This window comes from Centrocercus urophasianus, unplaced genomic scaffold (genome assembly GCF_019232065.1).
Source record: "Centrocercus urophasianus isolate 14NV4802_14NV808 unplaced genomic scaffold, USGS_Curo_1.0 seq_15, whole genome shotgun sequence".
NCBI classification, from domain to species: Eukaryota; Metazoa; Chordata; class Aves; order Galliformes; family Phasianidae; genus Centrocercus; species Centrocercus urophasianus.
The window spans coordinates 27,737,103-27,759,990 of record NW_024884697.1 but is presented as its reverse complement, the minus strand read 5'-3'; the positions used below and the strand labels follow the sequence as shown (position 1 = coordinate 27,759,990).

At 40.4% G+C, this 22,888-nt stretch overlaps 1 protein-coding gene across 2 annotated transcripts in view; it reads left to right on the top strand.

Moving 5' to 3' along the window:
- The window catches only part of GXYLT1 (glucoside xylosyltransferase 1), a 33,338-nt gene that overhangs the window by 1,164 nt on the left and 9,286 nt on the right, over positions 1 to 22,888 (top strand). Inside the window, exons 1-5 of one of the 2 annotated variants that reach the window (XM_042815958.1) lie at positions 1,842 to 1,870; positions 7,520 to 7,612; positions 16,044 to 16,221; positions 17,112 to 17,237; positions 18,042 to 18,293. In XM_042815958.1, coding sequence (XP_042671892.1) covers positions 1,857 to 1,870; positions 7,520 to 7,612; positions 16,044 to 16,221; positions 17,112 to 17,237; positions 18,042 to 18,293 — 663 coding nt within the window. In that variant the 5' untranslated portion in view covers positions 1,842 to 1,856. Of the gene's footprint in view, positions 1 to 1,841; positions 1,871 to 7,519; positions 7,613 to 16,043; positions 16,222 to 17,111; positions 17,238 to 18,041; positions 18,294 to 22,888 lie in introns of those variants that run through there. The other variant, XM_042815957.1, reaches the window with a different exon arrangement.

Genomic DNA, 22,888 nt, shown 5'->3' with positions numbered 1-22,888 from the left:
CAGGCATATGCTTTCATGGAGACATACCTCATACCTTTCTGTAAAATCGGGTGACATCTGTGGGAATTCTTTGCCTATAAACTGATGTCAAAGTAAAGGCTCCTGGTGAGCATCTTCCTATTGTGAACTGTTAGAAGTTTGTGCGTTGTGTCTGCAGAACTCGGGGTGGGTCAGTGCCTTAGCGCTTAAACTATCTTATTACAGGCCTTTAGTGGACTAAGTGACGCTTCAAGGAAAAATTCCATCCTGTGGCAGTAAAGGAATGCCCCACTGGATCTTCCTTTAGATGCTTGTTTCGGTTATTCCCACATATTGAATCGTGTCATGTTCTCTTTTGTAATCGATGAACATATCCTCAGGTTAGTGGTGGTCAGATTTCATACTTCCACTGTTTCTGTAGTGGAGGTGGAGCTTGATAGCCACAAAGCTGCTTGATGCCCGTTACTGCTGTCTTGCAATCATGCCCCTATACTAAGGGTTCTAATAGCCTTATGGAACAAATTATGTTCACAGAACCTTTTAATCCTTCCTGAAGTTTAATGCTTCTTATGCATTCATTGAAACTCTCAACAGTGAGGTGCTTCAGCTGTTTTTACTGTTAGCTGTAAAATGCAATTTAGTGAAGGAGATATATCTGTCACCTGACGGCATTCATGGACTCAGCAGTGCTTTTTCCTTCTCTAAGCTGAGTAGAGTCTTCTTTTCCCAAATAATCTGATTCAGTATATGACATAAAAGCAGAAGGAGTTCGGTCATATTTTGTGGTGGAAGGTAGAATTTAAAGATTTCTGGTGGTTTTCAGAAACATGTGAACATGAGAAGTGCAAGCTTTGAATAAAGCTTCAGAGTACCACACCTGCCAGAATTTCACAATAGCGCTGGTGCTTCTCAGTAGAGGATCTTTAATTAGAAAGGAAGTGCTATGTTGAAACTTGAATGACAAGCAGAGGCAAGGTCCTTCAATAAACATAATAATTCAAGGGAGATTGCTGGGTAATCACTATGGTAATGAGGTGTTTGTTTCAAAGGCTACATTAGCCCGAGGAACAGGATGACTACAGACTAAAAGCAGTGTCTTTTATGAAAAAAAAAAACCAAAACAAACAAAAAAACCCAGTGAGGTTGTGGATGCCCCCTCCCTGAAAGCTCTCAAGGCCAGGCTGCATGGGGCTTTGAGTAACCTGGTCTAATGGGAGGTATCCCTGTCTATAGGAGATGGGTTGGAACCAGATGATCTTAAAGGTCCCTTCGAACCCAAACCATTCTGTGATTCTAAAGTGTTTTGAGAGTTTTAGATAAAAGGTTTAGGTGTGAAGAATGATCAACATTGATGGTAAATTGTCCTCCTGATTCTCCATTGCATTGTACATCCTGTCATATGTAACAGCTAAGCGAGCAACAGATCTGAATCTGAAGAAAGGGAATATTAGAGTGACCACATTCAGAAGAGACAAAGTTGGGCAAAAGCCAGTATATGAAGCCATCCTTTTTTAATTTGCTGTTATGATTTATGGGTGAGGATGAGGGCTGTGGAAAAAAATGGGAGAAAAAAAAAAAAACAAAAAAACAAAAAAACAACAACAACAGTGGATGAGTGCACATTTGCAGCATATGTCATTATTATTATTTGCTGTCTGTGGAATGTCCTTTCAAGTCAGCTCTTGTGGATGTGCTTTTGGATCATCTAATTAGTAGACTATAACTGTACTTATGAAAAGCGAATCTTTGGTTAATTTTCTCAATATTGCTACTTCAGTTAAGCAGATAATCTTCATCTTTCCATTCAGGTCCAAAAGGAGTGCTGTTCTGAAGGCAAGTTTGTGAAAAACAGCAGGAAAGCATCAGTACTTAGCTCCATGAATTCTGCTAGGTCAGTGAACTTGACCCTATTGGGAAAAAAAAAAAAAGAAGAATTAAACATTTTTCCATTGTATTTTAGTTTAGCATTTTCATGCAGGTGGCAGTGTTATATCTGTCACTGTTCTGTGAGATGTAACTGTTACTGGACTGTATCTATTTCTTGCTGTATGACTAGACTGGCAAAGGGAAAGTTGAGTGGATTTTAGTGCATGGAGGAGTATTAGAGGTGTACCCACAAGCTTTGGCAGCAGAGTAGCACGGTGGCAGTACATGGGCCGATAACTTTGGTCTATGTGAGAACTTAGCCAGTGGTTTTACCAGAATGCTTCTCAGCTACTCATGTGCCTTAAGGAATTATTTGGTCTACAAAATGTAAGGGAAACTTTTAAAAGGTGAAGCATGGAGTAATTTGAAGCTGAAACTTCATTTCAGAAATAAAAGTTCAGCTGAGCTTGTCATATGATGAAGCTGACCAACGAATGTTATGTTATGCAGACATGTTATAAATCAATGGGATATTGCCAGGGTTGTCCTGGGTTGCACGTTTAACATTAAGTTTAGGATCTACTGTCTCCTGTTTAATAAAGCTATAAGAAAACTGCTTTTCAGTTAAAATACCTCAAAACAAAGAATCAGTTCAGGAAAAGTTATTCAGAAGAATCAGGTCTTCTCAGTGTGTTTCAGTGTTGAATTGGGAAATTCATTGTTTCCTAACTTTTTGCTCCTGTATGTATGGGCAGGAAGGAAATAAAAACATGGCCTTCCTGTTTTGCTGCAGCAGTCTCTCTGGGTTAGTCGATGCTTGCTGTTGATTAGATTTAGCTTGTTAGTGCAGTGCTGACAGCAGTACAGCAGTCATGACCCATGTTAGGTGATTGCAACCCTGAGTGTATGTGCTGCTAAGCTCTGTGAAGTTACAGTAGTATAAAAGACAGCATCTGGACTGGAAAGCATGGATGAAAGCCATCATCTCCCTTAACAGTAAGCTCACTGGTGTACTTAACAAAAGAATTTTTTTTTAATCACTTATTGCTAGGAGACTCCTTATGGTTGGAACTTAGCTTGCTTAAGCACAGGGCCTCAGTCTTGGTGTGAGTAATGCATTGCTATAGATTTTCACATAAATTTAGAATTGTCCCAAATCCTCCTCAGTCATAATATAGACACTTTCACTGTGTCTGTAAGACTGAAGTTTTTATTATCCATTTTTTGTTGAAGCTGAATTATCCTCTAGAAGTCTTAAATGGCTTTCTGTCTAAACGAGAGATACCTTTAAATACCTTGAATTGACATGGATCCAGTGTTTTTTAAAGCTGTCTTTTTCTTTGTTTTGGTATTTTTGGCAGCAGTTGATGTTCGAACTTGTCCAGCATGGCTGTCTGATGGAGGGGCAGCTGCTGCACCTCCCATCCCTTTGGGCAGCCAGTGGCAGAGCTCAGCACTTATTTCCTAGTAGGGGCACAAGCCCACACTATGTGTGTATGCACATGGCTGGCCACAAGCATCAACATAGAAAAAGAGCGCTTGTGGAAGCACAGACAGCACAGGTGGCCTGATCCTATTCCCTTTTCTGGCTGATGAGTGTGAAAGCCTCTTAGTAAAAACCATGTAAATGCACTCAGTGTAGGCCTTAGATGCTCGGTCTGTGCAGGAGCTGGCCCTGACCCTCTGGTCTTCTCCCTGCTGCTGGCCTGAGTGTGCACACCCATAAAGCTTGCAGCTCTGCTTTGGTTGCTGGTACTCAGAGCTCCACAATATACATATGCATGCACACATGTGGGGCTGAGGATCCCTCCAGTCTCTGGCCTTAGACTGTCTGTCTGTCAGCTGGGCTGCCTGGTCTCCCAGTTGCTTCATGCAGATGGGTGTTTTGCTTGGGTAGTTCCAGGCATATGGCTGTGTCATCTGTCAACCTCCAGATATGAAGACTTTTGGAGCTGGCTGGGACCTCCTGGTTCTTACAGCAGCTCACGCTTTGAGATTGCAGCGTGACTCAGCCTTACAGCCTCTCTGTTACCTGGCTGACAAGCCTATGACCCTCTTTGTTGGTGAATCCAGCTTGGAACTTGCTAGTAACGGTGCCCCAGTGTGCACACCCACATGCTGTGTGCATTCAGGTCAGGGCTCTCCAGTTCGTGGCACTGCAGACAAGTGGGCCCCTGTGATTCGAGGTTGCCTCTTGCACTTCCATGCATGCATGTGCACACAAAATAGAGCACCCCTTTGCCCAGGAATACAGAAGTAGTGTTTATGAAGGAGACTGATGATCAGGTTTGCAACACAGCCAGTTCTACGGACAGCCTGTTGGTGTGTCACTGAACCCTCTTCCTTCTGTGTTTTCATTCTCACTTCTCTACAGCTTGCCTTGATGCTTTGCTTTCCTTATCTTTGGTCATTTCCCTGAAGTTTCCCAGCTCCTTACTGCAGTCTGTTTGGCACTACCCCAGAATACTCTTCCTCGGGGAACCTGGAGCGCTGCCTTTGTGCTGTGTAAGCAGCAGGGTTCCTTGTGCTGTCTGTCTTTTCTCCTTTAATTAGCCTTTAACCACATAACCTGTAATAGATGAGAGCAAACTATCCCCTTGTGCTGAAGGTAAGTATTCCTGCCCAACCAGTACTTTCTTGGGTAACTTGTTTGATTAACAGGCAGAATGCACCTCTTTAGCTTTGTAAATCACTTGGGACACCTTATTTGTCATCCAAGCTTTTCTCATGTATTATTCTAGCTCTTAATTTAAAAAAATCAAAAACAAAACTTGATGAATGTAATTTCTGAGTGATCTTGTGAATAACAAAAAATGTGTCAGTGTCAATCTGTTAATCCTGTGTGTGTGGAAGCTGTAGGAACACGGCAGTATGTGATCAGCTGAGAGGCTTCTGTTTGCAGGAAACAAGTCTGATTTACACGTTTTGGTAAATCATGCGTGCATCTCAGTAACGCTTCTGTTTCAAACAAACACAATTTGTGAATGAAATCAAAGCCTGACAACCTTGTCATAATATGAATTGGGGTATTGGAAAGGGCTAATGTGGCAGAGAAAGCATTTTGGCATTAATTCTAGTTTTTGGTATGGGAATCTGGATAAGAGAGTAGCTCAGGGCAGCTAAGAAAAACACAGTGCTTGTGACAGCTGGAAGAAGAATCCTTGTAATAATACAATGATCTTCCAAAGCAGAATGCTGTTTTTGGGAGTCTGTTAAGTTGTCCTCAGAATAATGAGAAGCAGATACTACAAAAAGGTGTGCACTGGAGATCATAAAGATTGTTCTTCAGATATGTGCCATGAAATTGTTACTGTTTTGTTTTGTTTTTTTTTTAAACTTCAAAAGCCCTGAGGTTGAATCTAGTCAGGGAGAATTTATAGCTCTGTAACACTGACTTTCCCCAGTAATATTCAAAAATAAGGAAGTCGCAGTCTACGTTACCCTGTTTTGTACAGAGATATTTCTTTGTGGAGATCATTCTATTGTCATGAGATAGAATGATTCCAATGATGTTGCCAACACGTGTATCCACAGGATGTGAAGATTTCCTGTGATCTCTACCAAAGAACTCAGCCCCACCAACGCTTAACAAGGCTTTATGTAACACTTCTGTGTGTTTATCAGGTCATTTTTTTGTTGCATCAAGAAAAAAAGATTGTACATTTTGCCAATTCTTGTTATCGCAGTAATCTTTTAAGTCTGACTTTCACAAAGCATATATGGCTTATGTAAGTATCAGGTAACCCAGCCAAGGTAGTGCTGATTCATTTCAAACTCATAAAACAAACTTCAGTACAGCTTTGAGCTGTAGTCTTTCAGCTTTTCATTGTCAGCTTTTTCTATAGTTTTCCTTCTTGCACATCTTTCCTTCATGAATGCTGGCTGTTAACAAGGATAAGCGCCATTTGCATTATGTTAACAGGGCATAACGATGAAGCATAGCATCATAGAATGGCCTGGGTTGAAAGGGACCACAATGATCATCTATTTTCAACCCCCCCTGCTATGTGCAGGTCACCAACCACCAGACCAGGCTGCCCAGAGCCACATCCAGCCTGGCCTTGAATGCCTCCAGGGATGGGGCATCCACAGCCTCCTTGGGCAACCTGTTCCAGTGCGTCACCACCCTCTGTGTGAAAAACTCCTTCCTGATATCTAACCTAAATCTCTCCTGTCTTAGTTTAAAACCATTCCCCCTTGTTTTGTCACTATCCACCCTTGTAAACAGCCATTCCCACTCCTGTTTATACTCTCAATTCAAGTACTGGAAGGCCACAATGAGGTCTTCCTGGACCCTTCTCTTCTCAAGCTAAACAAGCCCAGTTCCCTCAACCTTTCCTCATAGCAGAGGTGCCCCAGCCCTCTGATCATCTCAGTGCCCTCCTCTGGACCCGCTCCAACAGCTCCACGTCCTTCATGTACTGGGACCCCAGCACTGCAGATGGGGCCTCACAAGAGCTGAGTAGAGGGGGACGATCACCTCCCTGTCCCTGCTGGCCACCGCTTTAATGCAGCCCAGAACACAGTTGGCCTTCCGGGCTGCAAGTGCACACTGCTGGCTCGTGTCCAGCTTCTTATCCACCAGGACCCCCAAGTCCTTCTCTGCAGGGCTGCTCTCAAGGAGATCATCCCCCAGTTTGTATAAATACCTGGGATTGCCCCGACCCAAGTGCAGCACCCTGCACTTGGCCTTGTTGAACCTCATTAGGTTTTCATGGGCCCACTTCTCCAGCCAGTCCAGGTCCCTCTGGATGGCTTCCCTTCCTTCCAATGTATTGAGCGGACTGCTCAGCTTGGTGTCGTCTATGAGCTTACTGAGGGTGCGCTGTATTCCGCTGTCTGTGTCATTGATGAAGATGTTGAAGAGCACTAATAGGAAGTCACTCAAGAGCAGGCACCCCTTGCTTTGCAGTGTTCCACGTGCTTGTTTAAGATTTTAAATTTCATTGTTGATTCACTCACCAGAATCATAGCGTGCACTTCTATTGCTCTTTTAAAATATTTCCTATGATATTCTTGCATAAAATTTCATCTCAGATTAGCACACCTTTTTAGCTGTTAGTGTAATACAAGTGAACAAATGACTGCTCTTAATATAGAGAAGGAAAACTTGTCAGATGGGGTGATTATTTCTGTATTGCAGTAACCTTTTTGTAACGAAGTGGCTGAATTAGTTGGTGCTAAAAGTTCTATTATTTTTTTTCTTTTAAATAAGTTTTGTAGGTTGCACTGAGTAGTCACGGGTTAATAGGGACTGTGTTTAAATGAATAATGTGCACTTGAAAATGGAATGTTCCAACTTCTCTGCTTGTAGATAAAGACGCTGCAATGGTGAAGGATCTTTCCAGCTTTAAGTGTAGCCTTTCACTCTGTCACCTGTAGATTTGCACTAAGCAGGGAACATAGAATGGCCTTCAGAAATCCCACTCCCTTTGTTTCTCTCACTCTGAAAGTAAGTAGAGAGGAAATGCACATGGGAATGGGGCCATACATCCTTAAAGGAATCCTTCCTGATTGGCACCTCCTCTTTTGTATTATCCAGGGTCCATTATGTAGTGAGTCTTCTGTCAGGTCATTAACTGATCAAATTATGTTTGAGCTATGAAATAATCCTATTAACTTTGCCGTATAACCAGTAACATTTATATAGGTTATTTTTGTCTTATCCTGTTAGGTGTCAGAATTTGTCTGTATCTTTCTGGAATTCCTATTGGATGCTGCCCTCTGATGTTTGTGGAGTGAACTGCTTTTGGGAAGCTGCTTTTAGGTAGGATCTATTATTAAATAGTTCTTTATTTTTTGATTGCAGACAAGTGCAGCTAATATAATAGCATTTGTGACCATTTAGCAAGGTGACAAAGCAAAATATTGTGGTTGCTTCACGTTTCACATGTTTATCTTACAGTTGTCTTTGGTCTTTGTCCTTCTGTTCTATTTTTAAACTAGGCATTGAGGAAATGTAATTACAAAGAATTTTCAGTTTTTTCCAATTACGTTGCTTTCTTAAATAAAGACTTGTTAACATTGGTAAAAAGTCTATCTGAAAATAATCTTAGAAATGATTGGTGAGTACTGGTGATATAACTGGTAATAAAAACTGGCAGGTTTAATGAAGTCCTGAGTTTTTAATTAAAATTCCATGCTATCAAGAATATGAAGGTATTTCATCCAAAACTACTGAAACAGCTACTTTAGAATGTAATTTAAAATACATTACATTGAAGCATATACTATGTCCTGAAAGTTTAATCTTTACCAAGACTTTCAAATATTTTGATGTGGTTGTTCACATGCCTTAAAGCTGTCTGATTACAATAGTAGCTTGTAAAGAAACTGAAGAAGCCTTAAGCTACTTGACAGGTATCTTCTCTAACCCACATAGTTCTCCTCACTACGTAAATATGATTTTAAGTTAATTTTTCTTACATTTAGACTTGAAATGAACAGCCATTGAGATGGTTCTGTCTCTTTTTGTCTAAAAGCCTGTCAGCATTTTGGGGGCTGGTTCGGCCCGGGTCCGTGAGTAGCGGGGCGGAGGGATTTTGCAAAATCTGCACCTCTGGAAAAGGGAAACAGGGAGCCCCAAAATAATTAAATACAGCGGCAACGACCTGAGGGGAAACGAACTAATTTACTAAATATGGTATTGGAATCCAAGATAACACACTGTAATACAATATAGTTAGAATCGAAGCTAATAAATCAAATGTAATGAAAGTGTCTGAAAGGTGGATAGTTCTCACTGTAACCGTGAGGTGAGATGTGCAGTCTGGTTGAGAGCAGGGAAGAGACCTGACAAAGAAGAGCTCATCAGGTGACCTTGCCAGGGGTTGTATCTCCTCTCTGACCGCAGAGCCCCCTGGGGTCTGTAGTTCTTCTTCTCTTCCAGACAGGTGCCCAGAACTGGAGCTTTAACACTTTAACTCCCAGTGCACTACGTGATGTTATGATGTGGAATACCAATAACCAAAAATCATACAGCCATGAGAAAGCCCTATTTTTTTTTTTTTCCTTTTGCTTCTCTAGAAAAAAAAGTGTTTAGCTTCACAAGGCTTAAATGCTGTTGAACATTATGGTAGCGGGAAAGATTTTATGTCTCTCCAGAAGTAATGCCTCTTGTTTATTTGTTTATATTTTTATTTCCATGGAAACTACAGTGGATACCAAGAGCACAATAACTACAGACAGAGCAAATTCTCAGCTATTTTTTCAACATAGTCACCACCATTAGCTGTGTATTTTCAGCAGCAGTGAAAAGAGCCTGCGTGCCGCACTCATAAACGTCAGAGGTGACCCACTGTTGTCATTGCTGAAAGACACCACCCACCACCTCACTGTGCTCACATTCACTGGTTGGTCTCCATAAACATTCAGCAAGAGTTGATGAATGTCAATGGGTGCATTTTTTTCCTGCATGGAGGAATTCAGTGACACACCTTTGCTTTGTGTGAACTTACTTGTCAGACCCTGTTGTGTCAGGCTGCCCTCTGCTGCCATCTGTTGCATGGCAACAAAATTAAATGTGCATTGGCAGGGAGGTTCCATGTCTACTGCTGTACCACCACTGTCTGCCTCTGACATCGTGGGTCAAGAAAATAAATTAGGAGGCATTACTTTCAGAGCAGCCTTCCTTGATCTATTCCCATTCCCTTTTGCTTGTGTCCTTTCAGTGCTTTTTAAGCTGATCAGTTGACAAGAATTTAATTGAAGATATGGCCTAGATTGAATTTTTGGGCTACTAGTGAGGTGCCCACCTAAACTGGGACTGCTGAATCTTTCCCTCTGTGCTAAACTGTCAGTATATCATCTTCCTTTGGCACATCTGAGTTTCCTTTAACTGTCTGGATGAACTCAGTTCATATATTTTCACCTTCAGGTTAGCTTTTTGGGAGTTTAGCATCACGAAGTTTAGCACTAGGTGATGTCAGTGCTGTTGTGATGGGCTGTGGGAGTTTAGCTTTTGCTTTTTGAAAAGATACAATTGTAAACTTCATTGATTCAGTCTGTCTGTTGTGCAGTGCTGAAATAGGAGAGTGCACCACTGCCTTCTGACCCCTTTGTCCATTGTGATACCCACAAACTCTCTGCAAAACATACTGACACATCAGAAGAGCAAAAAACTTCCAGATCTTCTACAAGGCTCAAGTTAAGTAGTGGGAACTTGGAGCCAGAAATAGGGAAACAGTATGCAGTTCCTTTGTGTGTACATTAAGCTATAATGTATATTAGTCAATTAATAATGCTGTATGTGGCTGGGAAGGCACTTCTGATGAGGTATGCATTGATTATGGCCTCATGAGGATAGTGCAGTTTCTTTCACAGAGAATCCTAATACGTGCAAAGTCTCACGTTGATTGATTTTTTGAAGCTGAAAGAAAATGTATTGCTTAAATGTGGAAAGATCGTGATGATGTTCAAATTAATCATTTCATATTAATCAATTATTTAATCAATACTTTAAGTGAATCCCCGTATGTTGTGCTGATGCTGGTGCTTGTTGAATTCCTCAGTGAACCTGTCCCAACTTCAAAGGACTCCCTCACTTCCACAAACTGTTACTACTTCTGTGTTTTAGTGAGTTCAGTTTCTTTCAGGGAGCTGCAGTGAGTGCCAGGGTTTTGGCTTATCCGCAGCAGAGGTGGGGAAGATGGCAGAGAGGAGAGGAAAATGCTCCCTCTTTGGATGACAGCAAGCTATTACAGTGGCTGAGCACAGCCTGCTGCATAAGCCTCATTGCCTTGTATGTGTTGGGGCATCACAAAAAGTAGCTGCAGTTTTCAATTTCAGCTTTGGATATGAGTTGTAGTTTTGTTTATTTCTCAGACAAAATCGGTGCATTATCTGAAGTGCCAGAGCACTGATAAGTTGGAGAGCTCAGACCTTTGATAGCAGGCTTTTTTTTACATCAAATCTGCAGGTGGCAGATATTTCTGTGAAAGAACTTGGTATAGGCATTTTTGAAACGTAGCTTGCTAGCTACATCATTTTCTTTTGAGTTACTGCATGTGTTCAAAGGAAGGAGTGATAACAAATGTGTGGATTTATAAGACTCATGTTTGTACAACAGAAGCATTGAAGACTCATATGGGCTTGGGAATTCTGAGGAGTGGTATTCACACAGAGCTCAGTCTGACTCCTGCTATGGCTCATTCAGCTTGCTTGCCAGCAGTGAGCTCTGAGCAGTTCATAGCATCACCAAGGTTGGAAAGGACTTCCAAGATTATTCAGTCCAACTGTTCACCTACCACCAATAATTCCCACTAAACCTTGTCCCTTAGTACAACATCTAAATGTTCCTTGAACACCTCCAGGGATGCTGACTCCACCACCTCCCTGGGCAGCCCATTCCAGCTCCTGACCATTCATGATCAGTTGATGATTCTAGTAATGTTTTATATGGATGTTGTCTCAGTTAATCTGTTTAAGATTTCTTACCTCTGCTGCATGTGAGAAGGATTGTGGAGCTCTTCTGTACCCACGTTTTATATCAATGTTCTGATTATTAACACTGTTAGAGACAGAACAAAACAGTGTTTTGTGCAGTGCTTTTGATGGAGAATATTTATTGTTAGCTTTGGTAGAGGAAGCATGAGTTCAGTTTTTTTTAACATACAGTACAGGCTTTATCCAAAATTTTAACAGTGCTGCTAAAGACATAAGGCTCAGGTTTTGCATGATCTTGATGGCACATGACTTTTGTGGTGCAGTTTTCATGGTGCTCAGTATCATCTAGCAGGTGTGATTGCTCATCTCTGCCTGAGACCAAATAAGAAGAAGATCTTAGAGATTGTTCCTGCTGTTAACTGTCTGATAACAGTCTGTCTGATTTCACTTGTTGGATGTTGCTCCTAAGTGTGCTTTAGCTTACATTGCCTATTTAACTTACATTGCCATCTTTTGGGTGCACTGAGGTCCTGGTGGTGTGGACAAATTAAGCTGAATTGTAACAATCCTGAAAAACAGGATTATTTTTTTTTTAGCTCACTGCAGGATGAGACTTCCAACTCCTGTAATAGATTTTGGAATGACTAATATGTTGTAACTTCAAACTTAATCTACCAATTGAGTTTGTAATTGAACAGATGACATTTAGACATTATATGCAGTGGTATCATTAGCATACTTAGGCTGTAATCAGAGCTTATTTTGTGTTTTTAATTCAGAGCTGTAGTGGAAAATTAAGTTGAGTAAAAACTAGAATTTTCATCACTTCCAAATGCAGATAATTTTAGTAGTTACCTTGATCCTACTTTCTGTAATTGTGGGAATGATTTCCCAACTGCATTTTAATCAGTGCAGGCTTTACTGCCTTCTCACTCTGCTTTCTTTTTTTTTTTCTTTTTTTTCCCTAGTGAGTAAAGGCTGCTGGGTCTGCTTCCTTAATGTTCCATTGAGTTAGATCAAGGACAAAGCTTTCAAAGAAGAAAAAGCATGATAAGTAAATCATCTGTATTCTGTTTACATGTCTACCATTTGATCTTCTGAGACATGCTAAGGTGGCAGATTTGAAATGGTACTGGTCACTTATGTGAAAATATTTGTCCTGCAGATCCTAAAAAGCACAACTTGCGTTTTCATAGAATCATAGAATCCTTAGAGTTGGAAGGGACCTCTGAAGGCCATCTACTCCAACTCACCTGCAGTGAACAGGGACAGCTAGATCAGGTTGCCCAGGGCCTGATCCAGCCTTGCCTTGAAAGTATCCAGGGATGGGACATCAGCCACATCACTGGGCAATTCCAGTGCCTCAGCACCCTCACTGTGAAAGATCTTTTTTTTATATCTAACCTAAATCAATCTCCTTGAACTTTTCATAGAATCATAGAATCACCAAGGTTGGAAAAGACCTAAAAGATCATCCAGTCCAACCGTTCACCTATTCCCAATAGCTCCCACTAAACCATGTCCCTCAACACAACATCCAGCCTTTCCTTGAACACCCCCAGGCTCGGTGACTCCACCACCTCCCTGGGCAGTCCATTCCAGTGCCTGACCACCCTTTCTGAAAAGTAATACTTCCTCATGTCCAGCCTGAATCTCCCCTGCCGTAGCTTGAAGCCATTCCCCCTGGTCCTATCACTAATGACACGAGAGAAGAGGCCGACCCCCAGCTCACTACAACCTCCCTTCAGGAAGTTATAGAGAGCAATGAGGTCTCCCCTGAGCCTCCTCTTCTCCAGGCTGAACATTCCCAGCTCCTTCAGCCTCTCCTCATATGGCCTGTGTTCCAGACCCCTCACCAGCTTTGTTGCCCTCCTTTGAACACATTCCAGGGCCTCAATATCTTTCTTGCAGTGAGGGGCCCAAAACTGGACACAGTACTCGAGGTGTGGCCTCACTAGTGCTGAATATAGGGGAAACTTTTCCATGTTAATTATCAGAAAACTTACATAGGGAATATTTTTGCACCAATACTGTTGTTTGCTGACTTTTTATACTGAAAATGAAAACACATTTTCACTAGGCTCGTTTGTTCTTTTTCTAAGTGTAAGTAGCTTTCACTTTTTCACACAATTTCTTTCAGAGTTGAAAAAATCATTTTTAAACAGAGATTTGCGAAAATTGAACTAATGAGCTCATAAGCTCATGAAACAGATTAGATGTGGGCAAAGTGACTGCGAAAACATTACAGCAAACATTTTTTTTGTTGTGTGGTTTGAAATGTTCTTTTATTTGCAGTGTGACTAGGTGTAGAAAAAGTCTTTGAATCTCAGTGCTGTGTTTAAGGGCTGCTTTGGTGTAATATTCATCATACTTTATTCATGGAAAGCTGTGTTCCGTGTGGTTCAGGAACTTGGCTTTCAGCTATGCAGTTTGTATAGGTAGTGCCATTATTTATCACATGACCTTGCAGTATCAGTGTAGGCTCTCATGACTTCAGGGCTTAATTATTGTAATTCCCTTTACAGTGGATTAGTGATGAGGCTAATCTGCTGCTTGCAGCTTGTTCAGACTGCAGTGGTGTATTTATTTGTGGATTTCAGCAACCCTCATCACATTCAGCTTGCTTTGCATCAGCTGCTTACTACATGGTGTAATGTTTAGATTAGCTTTAGGTATAAAGGTCTGAATGTTCATGCCTCGGTTATATTTAAAGGTTATGCTTTTTTTTTTCTCTCTCTCTTTTAAACTGAAGTAATATTTCAGGTTTTGCTGCAGGACACCTGAAAGGATTTAGTCTGTGGATTGAATCTTCCGAATGTCTGTGTTTATGTGTTTGTGTCAAGTGGCTTTAAACTGTCATTAAAATTGAAAGAAAATAGTGTGACACAGGTGATCAGCCAGTAAGTTGCTAAGAGATAAATGGCTGATGTTAATAGAGAAGCACTAGGATATCTTTGACATCTACATAGGGCTAACAGATATAACACAGTCTTTGAGATACCTTGTCCTTAAGGACTGGCACCTGGAAGTCAGGGTGAGCTATTCTGGAACATATGAAGTGACACTGTCTTAAACAATTGAATCAAGCCCTAGATATTTACTTTGAGGTAAGATGAATTATTGTCCTGGCTCCATTGCCTTCCCATCAGGTCTCTATTAGTTTGAATGGGAGACACAATCTCATACGCCAGCGTCTTCATTTAGATGTCCATTTTTGGATCTAAATACTGTCTGTCTTTCATCCATGTGATTTTGAATACACTTCCAAACCTTGACTTAATATTGACTATATGTTCTAATCGAAGTTTTATCCCTCTTATATCCCTGGGTTGCTGGATTTTAGTAGTTTCAGAGCTTTTGAACCATTTCAAAGCTTGGAATGTTTTGTTTTGTTTTATTGCAAACGTTATTTATGGTACCAAACTTAGTTCTACAGCAATGTTGTTGCTTGTATTTTGCTTCATGGATCTCAAAATAACGTGTGTTGATCTTCCATAACTTAAAGAAAAAAGGCATATTTACATGGCATATTTTGCTGATTTATAGGAAAAGATTTATACACTTAAATATGTTTTAGTTGTGTAAATTAGGTAGAGATTATGCTAAGAATGAGATCTGCTCATTTGTATTTTGGGGTATGTCTGTCTTTGGCAGGTGTTTGAGGATGGGTGAGCATTTCTCTGCTGTCAGTAGTTTAGCAAAGTCTTTTCTGACTTGAGAATTCTTTGTTTTCACGACTTGGAAGTCTCTGAGAGCTTCAAATGCTCTTAGTTTTATCAGCCCTTCTCTGCTCTTAGTATGATGTGAATAGCTCAGGTGTGGAATATTGTTACAAAAGTTGGCTTTGAGCTGACATACACTTAAAACCTTTGAAAGCTTGTCTTATTGGTTAAGTGTATGAAATCCAAACCAAAGAAAACAGCTATAGACCTAGTATGCCTGCAGTGTTTGCTACCAACCTACTGGTATTTACTTGATGGTAATTCTAGCCTGTTGTGTCAAAGTAATGAAATAATATACCCTGCCTAATACATAGCGGGCACTTCACACTATAACTGTTGAACAAGGGAGAAATGGCTTCCAAGCCCTGCACCTTGCAGTGCTTTAGCCCTAGAGATGTGAGCACTGCATGCGACTGGGATGCCCGAGGGATTTGTTGGCACCGTGGGGAACACCAGGACATCCCACACAGTCTCTTGAGCTCTTAGCTTCTCCTCTTTCCAAACCATGTTGCACACCTGCAGGAGGGAGAAATCCTTCTGCATTTTGCCAGTGCCTGGGAGAAGGTCTGAAGCATATTTTTGACATAAGTATCTACTGGAGCAGAGAATGGACAAAACGCAAGTGGTTTGCTCAAAAACATTTGTTAATGAAACTTTTTAAAACTAGTGGTAGTTCACTTTTGGTATTAACTCTGCTGTGTGTATCATATTTACCTGTCTGCACTAAGAGTGCAGGGAAAAGGGAAAAAATTACTAACACGTGTATAGACCTGAAGTGATGACAGCCTGTTGCGTTTTGACGCAACTTAATGCAGTCTTTCTTTTAATCTGGCTATTTTGGTGGAAAGCTTCTTGTTTTGTTGTGGTCTAGTTTTTGTGTAGCTCTTCCATCCTCATGGGCTGGCGTGGTAGGAATGGGTCGGAGAATAATTCACATTTAACTTAAGTATGAAGTGTAATGCAGTTGTTTTGTATGTTCTGTTTTATCTGTCCATTATTGGTTATTTTGTTAAATTACATTCTGCAAAAGATAGAGCTTTTGTTTAAGCCTGTGAAAGGAATAATGTTAATGAAAAATCCTTTTTGTGTTAGATACAATTATATGAAAACATATGAGCCTTCCGAGACAGTGCATCTCGCAGTGGTTGCCTGTGGTGAAAGACTGGAGGAGACAGTTACTATGTTGAGATCAGCCATTATTTTCAGCATCAAACCTCTCCAGTTTCATATTTTTGCTGAGGATCAATTACATGAGAGCTTCAGAGACATAGTAAGTACCCAAAACATTTATTTAATAAATGTGCAATTGGAGTAATACTTAAACATTTATCAGCTACTTGGGTGGTAGTTGAATGTAGTGGCAGAAATAAAGAAGTCTGAGGTAATGTGCAAGTGTTTCCTAGTGCTGGATGGGGATTTTTAAGTTTTTTTTTTCCTTTTAAAAAAATGCCAGTTGCTGATACTGAGGCTTCTCACAGAGACAGACCCAAACTTCATGATTTGTCACCTTGTATTTGCTAAATAGAAACCTGATGTTCTGACCACAAACCAGTTTTATTGTGTGAGCTTGAACGCAGTTGATTTTACAAGAAGAAATCTGTCCTTTTTCATCCCTGTATTTACTTTCTGAGTCAGCTTTATTTTGTCTAAGCAAAAGGAAACCTCATTCTGTGAAAACGTTGGATGTGGTTACATCTAATTTTAGCAGCTTCCAGTTTATGGGTATAACATTGGCGGGAGTGACAGTATTAGAAGCTGACTGGTATATACCTTTGGAGGGTTTTACTATTTTTTGTGCTCAAAATGTCATACTTTAGGGAATTGTGGTAAAATTAGATAAGCTTGTTTTAAACTGGGAAAGACTTCATTGATGGTTTTCCTGTGGAAATTAGTTAAGGGGAGAAAATGTCTGGATTTACTTCCTGTAAATACTGATGGATTTTACTTGCTCTTATGTATGTGATCTGATATGATGTTTTCTTCATTGTGTCCTGCAGGTGCCACTTTTTGCTTAAGTATTTTGAGTAGCTGACAGATTTTTGCAGTTCAGGAAACATTTCTGCTTTGGAAAAGAGGTGTTGCAGTTGTGTTCAATTATTAGTAAGATATGATTCCCCATAACATTGAACTCATGTAATTTTTTGTGATCTTTTCATCTAGCTTGATGACTTCCCATATGAAGGAAAAGTTAATTACACATTGTATCCAATAACATTTCCATCAGAAGGTGCGAAGGAATGGAAGAAGTTGTTCAAACCATGTGCTTCACAAAGGCTATTCTTGCCAGTAAGTTTATTGTGTTACAAATACAGAAGCATCAAGCATTTTGCTAATCTTATTTCTGCTTAGTTTTAAATCAAGAACCGCTGCTCCTAAAAGTCAGTTATGACATTCTAAAGAACCTCTAAGTTTTCTGGTAATACACCCTGGAATACAATTCCCTTTCTCAGTTGCTGCATAATGTAATTGTATTCCTGGTGCTTATTGTAGGTTGCTTATGTCACCCTCTCAGAGATAAGGATTTATCACGCATCTCATTTATTTGTTAAGTTTCCTGCTTGCATGGGTCTAAGAGGAACAAAACAAGAAACAGCCTGTTGTTACCAGTGTTTTCGGCAGCCTTTTATTTGCTCGTCTAAGACTTCAGTAATCATCCTTCATGCCAGATGAGCTGTAGCAGTGGCAGCCATCTCCCAAACATTGTCACTTGTGGGGTTTCCTTACACTTGCCTCATTGTTTGATTAGTTGCATATCAAAGCAAGGGAAAGGGCAGAAGTTAGGAGGTTCTGTTATTGCAGTGTTTTACTTGGCCTACAGCCTTCTCCCAAGGAGACCCAGGATATAAAATACAAATGTTGGCATTGCTCTGTTGTATTATTGTTGTACATCAAACCTCTGTTTCAGTCTGCAGAAATTCTCAAAAAGAGAAGAGGAAATAAATTTTTTTTGCTTACAAACTGACAGTCTAAGGTGAATTTATTTGTATGTGTCAAAAATATATTAAAAGTACAAATTGCCATAGTTTGTTTTATTAAGAGAAGCTGAATTAGTTAAGTTGGGTTTTAAACTTCTTTTCCACTTCTTTTCAGTTAATCCTGAAAGACGTGGATTCGTTGTTGTACGTTGATACTGACATACTGTTTTTGAGACCCGTTGATGATATTTGGTCTTTTCTGAGAAAGTTCAACTCCACACAAATTGCTGCAATGGCACCAGAGCATGAAGAGCCTCGTATTGGGTGGTATAATCGCTTTGCACGGCATCCCTATTATGGAGCGACTGGAATAAACTCTGGAGTCATGTTGATGAATATGACACGGATCAGAAGAAAGTATTTCAAGGTATGTATATTGGGTTTATTGCAGTTTGTTTTCATACATCTTTTAATTGCAAATTCCTGTTTCTAATTCATCTGGGACAGTATTTTCATCCCAAATTCATCTGGGACAAATATGTTCTTGTAACTGGAACGGTGATCTAAAAAAGCTGTATTTAAAGCGGTATCTAAAGATAAATTCTTGATTTGTAAGTCTGCTTGATTCTTTTAATTTTTTTTCTTGAATATCATGTGACAGGATATAATCAGTAGCTTTAAATTATGTTTGTCAGTAGATATTTTCCTGCTTTTCTTCACTTCAGAGCTTTCAGAAAACAGTTTATGTGTATTATTAACTAACTTTAAGAATGTGTGTATGTAGTAATACAACCAGGAGGTGGTGCTAAAACATTTAGTAAGTTATTTTAACTGTGCCATTTCTAAATTTTGATCTTTGAAAGCTTAACCAGCTGATAATCAACTTAAGTACCTTTGATTTACTTTGCGTTCTTAGTTTCTGTAGAGAAATAACTATGTCATGTAAATATTTGGTAAAGCAACATGTCCAGTACAAGAAGTAGTAGTTGCTTCACAGATTTTTTTTCCCTGTATACTTGACAAGTACAAAAGCAGTGTTGCATAATTATGCTACTATCTTACTTTATACTTTAAAAAAAAAAAGACAAAAACAAAACACAACAAACCACACAAGAAGCTGAGAACAACCACAGAAACAAAACTGCATGAAGATGGGAAGAAGTCTGATTAGGGAAAACAGTCACGCAGTCAAAAACTAGGGGAAGGTACACCTTAAGAGTGACAACATACATTTAGAATCATTTTAGAATCAATTGTTGAAGTTGGAAAAGACCTCTAAGATCACCTAGTCAGTGGATGCCCAACCATTTGGCTAGCCTGTGCCACACTGAGTAAAGAGGAATTGTTTAGGCTGCATATACATGTCACTCCGAAAGTAATGCCTTTTATTAATTTCCATGGGAACTGCAACAGATACAGTGAGTACAATAACTCTGCTTGATAGAGCAAATGCTCAGCAACAGAGCAGTATTTTATAACACCCTTAGCTATGCATTTTCACCAGCGATGAGCAAGAAGCTGCATACCATGCTCATCAAAGCCTGCACCAGTGGAAGAGACCCACTGGCACTGTCACCACTGCTAAAATGCACCACTGTGCTCACATTCGCTGTTTGGTCTCCAAAAATGTTCAGCAAGTGTTAATGAATGTCAACAGACACTTTTTTTTTTTTTTTTCATGGAGGAATTAAATGACACACCTTTGTTTCATATGTACATCCATGTCAGACACCATTTGATCAGACTGCTCCTCTGCTGCTGTCTGTCTCATGGCAACAAAATGTAATGGGATATTGGCAGGAAGGTTCAACCTTTACTGCTGCACCACCAACATCTGCCTGTGATGTTGTGGGCCAACAGAATAGAATATGAGGCATTACTTTTAGAGCAACTGTTGTAAAATATATAGAGCTACAAAAACATAAAACTGCTGCAATATTTGACCGTGTTTTTGTTAAACTAATGCATTACCTTCTGATTTGATGGCAGTGGTTGCAATTTTTACTGAGTTCTCAAAGTGCTCATTGGAGATATTTTATGAGGTTTTACTTTTCCTGTCTTCATCCTTGAAAACATTTGTTCACAAACGTACCTACTGCCAAAAGTGATGACATGAGTAAGATGTGTCTTGAACAGAAGGATATTTTTTTGTTAAGAGAGGTCTTATAAAAGTCTAGTAAAGAGACATGATCAAATTTTGGAGTTGAATATTTATACATTCAGTTTGAAAATTTGCAGATTTATGTCGACTGAAAATGGTGTTGCAAGCATAAATTGATGATTTTTTTTTTTTGTGACCTTGAAACCTATTCTCAAATTCCTTTATAAAAACTGAAAGCACAGCTACTTGGTATTTTTTGCTGTTCACAGGACTGTGTTTAGCCAATGTATCAAAATATAGACAGTTTGCCATAACTTGAGTTAGCACTGCACTGCTCCTTCCCTGTGCCCTGCTTTCAGCCTAGACAGTGCTGATATCACACAGTGTTTGGGTGTTGTGAGTGATGGGTGTGCACCTAGCCACTCAGGAGGGAAGAGCCACCACTGGGGGCGGGCCGCATTATGAGCTGTGCCAGGCTGAGTGTGGTCCACAGGCTGCTTTAGTCCAACCATTCACCTATCATCAATGTTGCCCACTAAATCATTTTCCTTGGTACCACATCTACAAGTTTCTTGAACACTCGAGGTATAATGACTCAACCCTGGGCAGCCCATTCCAGTCCTGACTACTCTGTAGGAGCTTTTCCTAATATTCAGCCTGAACATCCCATGGCACAACTTGAGGCTGTTCCCTCTCGTCCTATTGCTAGCTAAAAGTGATGTCAGAAGTGGGATTCGAACCCATGCCTCCATTAGGAGACCAGAATATGCAACTGACACAGGAAGGTGTGGAACACCTTCAGCCTGGCACCTTTGGCCATTCAGACATTCTGATGCTGCACATTTGCTACGGTTATTACTTTTTTCCCCATCTCCAATTTAAGAAATATTTAGCTTCCATCGTAAAGTGCTTTTAATGCCTTTTGGTTTTGAAAATACTGAGAATATAAGAAAAATAAAGAACAGTTTAGTTCAAGTATGAAGTTAACAGTAGGTGTAATATGTAGCTGTAACATAGCTGTAACTTTCCTGTGGTGTAACTCTAGCTACTGTACCTCTTGCTCAATACAGAAGTAAGAGGAAAATAGAGGTGTTTTCTGTAACTTTTCAGTATGCAGGTTTTAACATGGTTGCTGAGAACTTGTTTCTTGCATTAATTCTTTTATCTTCCATTTCTATGTCTTTCTTTCCCCTACTTTTCTCACTCTTTTTTTTTTGAGTCTGATTGTCTTGAGCAAGAAACAGATCTAATTCTTGAATGCATGATGTAACATACACAGATTTTATTGCTCAGTAGGAGTATTTTGATATGCCTTCTTTGGTTTAGAATGTTGTCTGTATCATTCAGATTCTTGTATAAAAAAAATGAATATCTGTTGATATTCATTCCAGGTGTTTTACCTCTGTTATACATGCCTGAAAGTGTATTTGCTATTTGTTCAAGCTGTGAATTTGTAAGGATAGCTACTCTCTCCAAAGTGGCTGACTTGCTAAGACTTCACTTCAGACTTCACTGCTAATGGCCAACTTATATATCAGTGGATATTTGTTGGTACTGGCAGGCTTTTTTCATAATTGTTTCAGGAGGAACACTGCCTCATGATTTCTAACCTATGCTGCTGACTTAGTGCTACCTCCTGTTGAGCACACTGGAGAAGTGTCTTGTGGTATCAGACTTGGTGTAGGCATGCTTAGCCCAGTAGGAATGGTTTGAAGTTATCTAGAGAGAAAGCTGCATCTGAAACCTAGTATTACAGTGCTCAGTCATTTTCTTTTCTTGTCAATGGCAGTGAAGCCTGGGAAACATCTGAGCAGAAAATGAGTTTCTCTTACAGAGAAATTGATGATTGAGATCTTGGCATAGAGAGCGTTCAGATCTGAGATTATTAAGATTATGTTCCCCTACTATGTACAGTGTGGTGCCACAAGCTTGTGGTGTATCACAGAGCCTTGAGATGCAGAGGCTTTCTTACAGACGCTGCTGTTCTTAATAGATCTGTTTTCATCTTCAGGTACCTTGAATGTCTTGTAAGGAGAATTGCTTGATCTGAAAAATAGTAGGCTGTGCAGCAAAACTTTGAAAAGAATTTAGTGGAGTTGAGACTATACACAGTAGGCCTGAGTGTATGGCTTCACTTGATACTGATAGTAAAGGAGCTTCTAGTCTTGAACCTTTAGAAGAGAGGGAAACTAAATTCAGGGGTAAGGTCTGTACTAATATCCCTGGCCAGCAGCAACAGCATATGCAAGTGTAAGGTGTTGCATTTGGATTGAGGCAATCCTAGATATGAGCACAGACTGGGAGAACTCTGTGAGAGCAGCCCTGCAGAGAAGGACTTATGGGGTCTGGTGGATGAAAAACTGGACATGAGCCAACGGTGTGTGCAGCAGCTCAGAGAGCAATCTGTACCCAGGGCAGCATCAAAAGAGGGGTGGCCAGCATGGAGAGGGAGGTGATTGTCCCACTCCGCTCTGCCCTTGTGAGGTTCTATCTGGAGTACAGCATGCAGGCCAGCGGCCCCCAGCACAAGGAAAATGTGGCACTGTTGGAGTGGGTCCAGAGGTGGGCCATGAAGGTGATCAGAGAGCTGGAGCACCTCTCCTGTGAAAGAAAGGTTGGGGGAGCTGGGCTCGTTCAGCCTGGAGAAGGCTCTAAGGTAAAGCTCATTGTGGCCTTCCAGTACTTAAAAGGAGTTTGTGAATGGAAGGCAGGCCAGCTTTTTTGCGTGGTCAGATAGCAGTAGAACAAGGGGAACGATTCTAAAGAGGAGAGATTTAGGTTAGATGCTAGGGGGGATTTTTTTTCCACAGAGTGGTGAGGCACCAGAACAGATTTCCAGGAGAAGCTGTGGATGCCCCATCCCTGGAGGCACTCAAGGCCGGGTTGGATGGGGCCCCGGGAAACCTGCACTGGTGGTTGAT